The 2,172-nt window shown below is 37.6% G+C and overlaps 1 protein-coding gene across 1 annotated transcript in view; it reads left to right on the forward strand.

The window, feature by feature from the left end:
• LOC101847620 (histone deacetylase 6) overlaps nt 1-2,172 on the forward strand; it is a gene marked incomplete at its 3' end in the record, with an annotated part of 29,844 nt that overhangs the window by 7,939 nt on the left and 19,733 nt on the right. The window contains 2 exon segments of the mRNA XM_035972959.1: nt 878-1,015; nt 1,958-2,055. Of these exon segments, the coding sequence (XP_035828852.1) occupies nt 878-1,015; nt 1,958-2,055 (236 nt within the window).

A 2,172-nucleotide genomic window follows, 5' to 3' on the forward strand; every position in this document is an offset into this window, starting at 1 on the left:
GGGGCAGTTCTAGAACTTAACATTTGTGCACAAAGTTTTGGGATGAAAAGAAACCTGTTATTAAGTGCATATCGACTATTCAGTGTAAAACTCCACTATATACTGCTTTAAAAAGTGACATGTGAGGCATCATGGTGAAATCATGGGCTTGTCAAAATAATGAAATTGAAGAAACAGGCATTTTTCGTCCAGTTTTATCAGATTTTTGTTTTTTGGCTGAACACCTTTTTTGTTCATATAAAAACACATTCCCTTGTGAATTGAGCTGAAAAACGTTGATTCACAGCACAAAATATGTAAATTTTCAATTTTCAAGGACTCTCAAGCTATTGAAGTTACCAAACTTTGGTGGACTTTTTTTTCGCTAAATTTACCTCTGAAATCAGCGACCCCCACCTTCTTCTATTGCAAATATCTCAACTTCTGTTCAAGATAGATGGGTACTTTTTTCACCGAAAGCAAGGCAAGTGAACAAGCTTTCAGATTATACCAATAACTCCACACGCCCAAAAATTGACAAGTGTCTGATGTCACTGCGTCGTGACACATATGATGGAGTCTTATGCTGAACAATTGATATACACATTGGGTACCAATCTTTTTAAATTATGCTAAGATATAAGCATGCTTAGTTTGATTAAGCTGTGGCTATCGAAGGAATAAGTACATAGAAAAGAAAGAAGAGAAAGTATGGAAAAGACTGAAATGAGTGAGATCAAAGCTGGGCTAATTTTCTATTTTGCAGTCAAAAGTCAGATTATAGAGATGTCTTTGATTTTAATACATGTTTGTATGTAACATGCACTTACTGTTTTGGAATTTTTTTGGTCAGATATGTCGATCTAGTTTAAAAAAAAATCCTGCTCTAATTTTTCAGCTTCATTACGCAATGGAGGACCAGATCATGGAGGTTCATTCTCAAGACCTACTGACCACTGCCCAATCAACTGCCATGATGAGTGTGGAGGAGCTGAAAGAGCTGGCTGAAAAACACGACTCCTGGTATTCCAACAATGTCAGTACTATTTTTCCTATTTCAGTCTCATTAGTGGGGTTGGAACAAGCTCAGGTCAGGCCTATGTTTTGCTGCAAATTTACGTTTTTTCGAGCTCTCAAGCCTTCCCTTGGAATCAATGCAAACACATATTTTGCATTCTTTTCTGTTTCCATTTAAACATTTTGTTATCATGTTATGCGTGATTGTGATACTGTTTAAAGTAAAGCTATTTCCCTGTTTCCAGTATTTTTTTTTTTACTCTTCTTCCCATTTTCTTTTCTTCCTCCCTCTTCTGCTATATCCTTTTCTTCTTATTTCATCCTCATTTTCCTTGTCCTCCTTGTCCTCCTCCTCCTCTGATCAGATTTTGCCTAAATAAAGATACAGTTGTACCTGTATATCGCAATCACTAGTACAAATGACCACTTCCCACTTCCCCTTGCGCTTTTTTTTACATTGTAATGACATTGTGTAAGACGGCCAACAGTCTAAATTGGCCACTTTTCTCCTTGACAATGGATGGCCATCTTAGACAATTCAGACTGTACATGTATATGTGAGGCAGTGTGGTGAAGTCAAAGAAAAGGTGCATTTTTCAAGGCTTTGGGTAACTTTTATCGAATTTTCTTTTTTTTGGCTCAACATCTCTTATGTCCTTTTAAATACACATTTCTGTTGCAGAAAAAATGTAAATTTCCTGTTTCCAATGACACTCAAGCTTTGGGAGTCACCAAACTTTGACAGCCGTTTTCTTGCCCATTTTACCTTTCACACCAGATGACCCTCACCTTCTTTTATCGCAAATATCTCAACTTGTATTCAATATAGATGGGTATTTTGTTTCGCCAAATGCAAGACAAATGAACAAGCTTAATTTAAAGATGATATTGAACTCTATATGCTCAAAAATTGACAAGCACCTGATTTCACCACATCGTGACACATGCTATTTCTTTCCAGTCCACCTATGAAGCAGCTCTGGCCGCTGCAGGCTCAGCCATCAACCTTGTGGACCACGTGCTGGATGAGAAAATTGACAATGGATTTGCACTTGTTAGGTATGTGTACATATGTGCTTGTGTGTGTGTATGTGCTTGTGTGTGTGTATGTGTGTGTGTGTGTGTGTGTGTGTGTGTGTGTGTGTGTGTGTGTGTGTGTGTGTGTGTGTGTGTATA

The sequence above is a fragment of the Aplysia californica genome, unplaced genomic scaffold (genome assembly GCF_000002075.1).
Source record: "Aplysia californica isolate F4 #8 unplaced genomic scaffold, AplCal3.0 scaffold00927, whole genome shotgun sequence".
NCBI lineage: Eukaryota > Metazoa > Mollusca > Gastropoda > Aplysiida > Aplysiidae > Aplysia > Aplysia californica.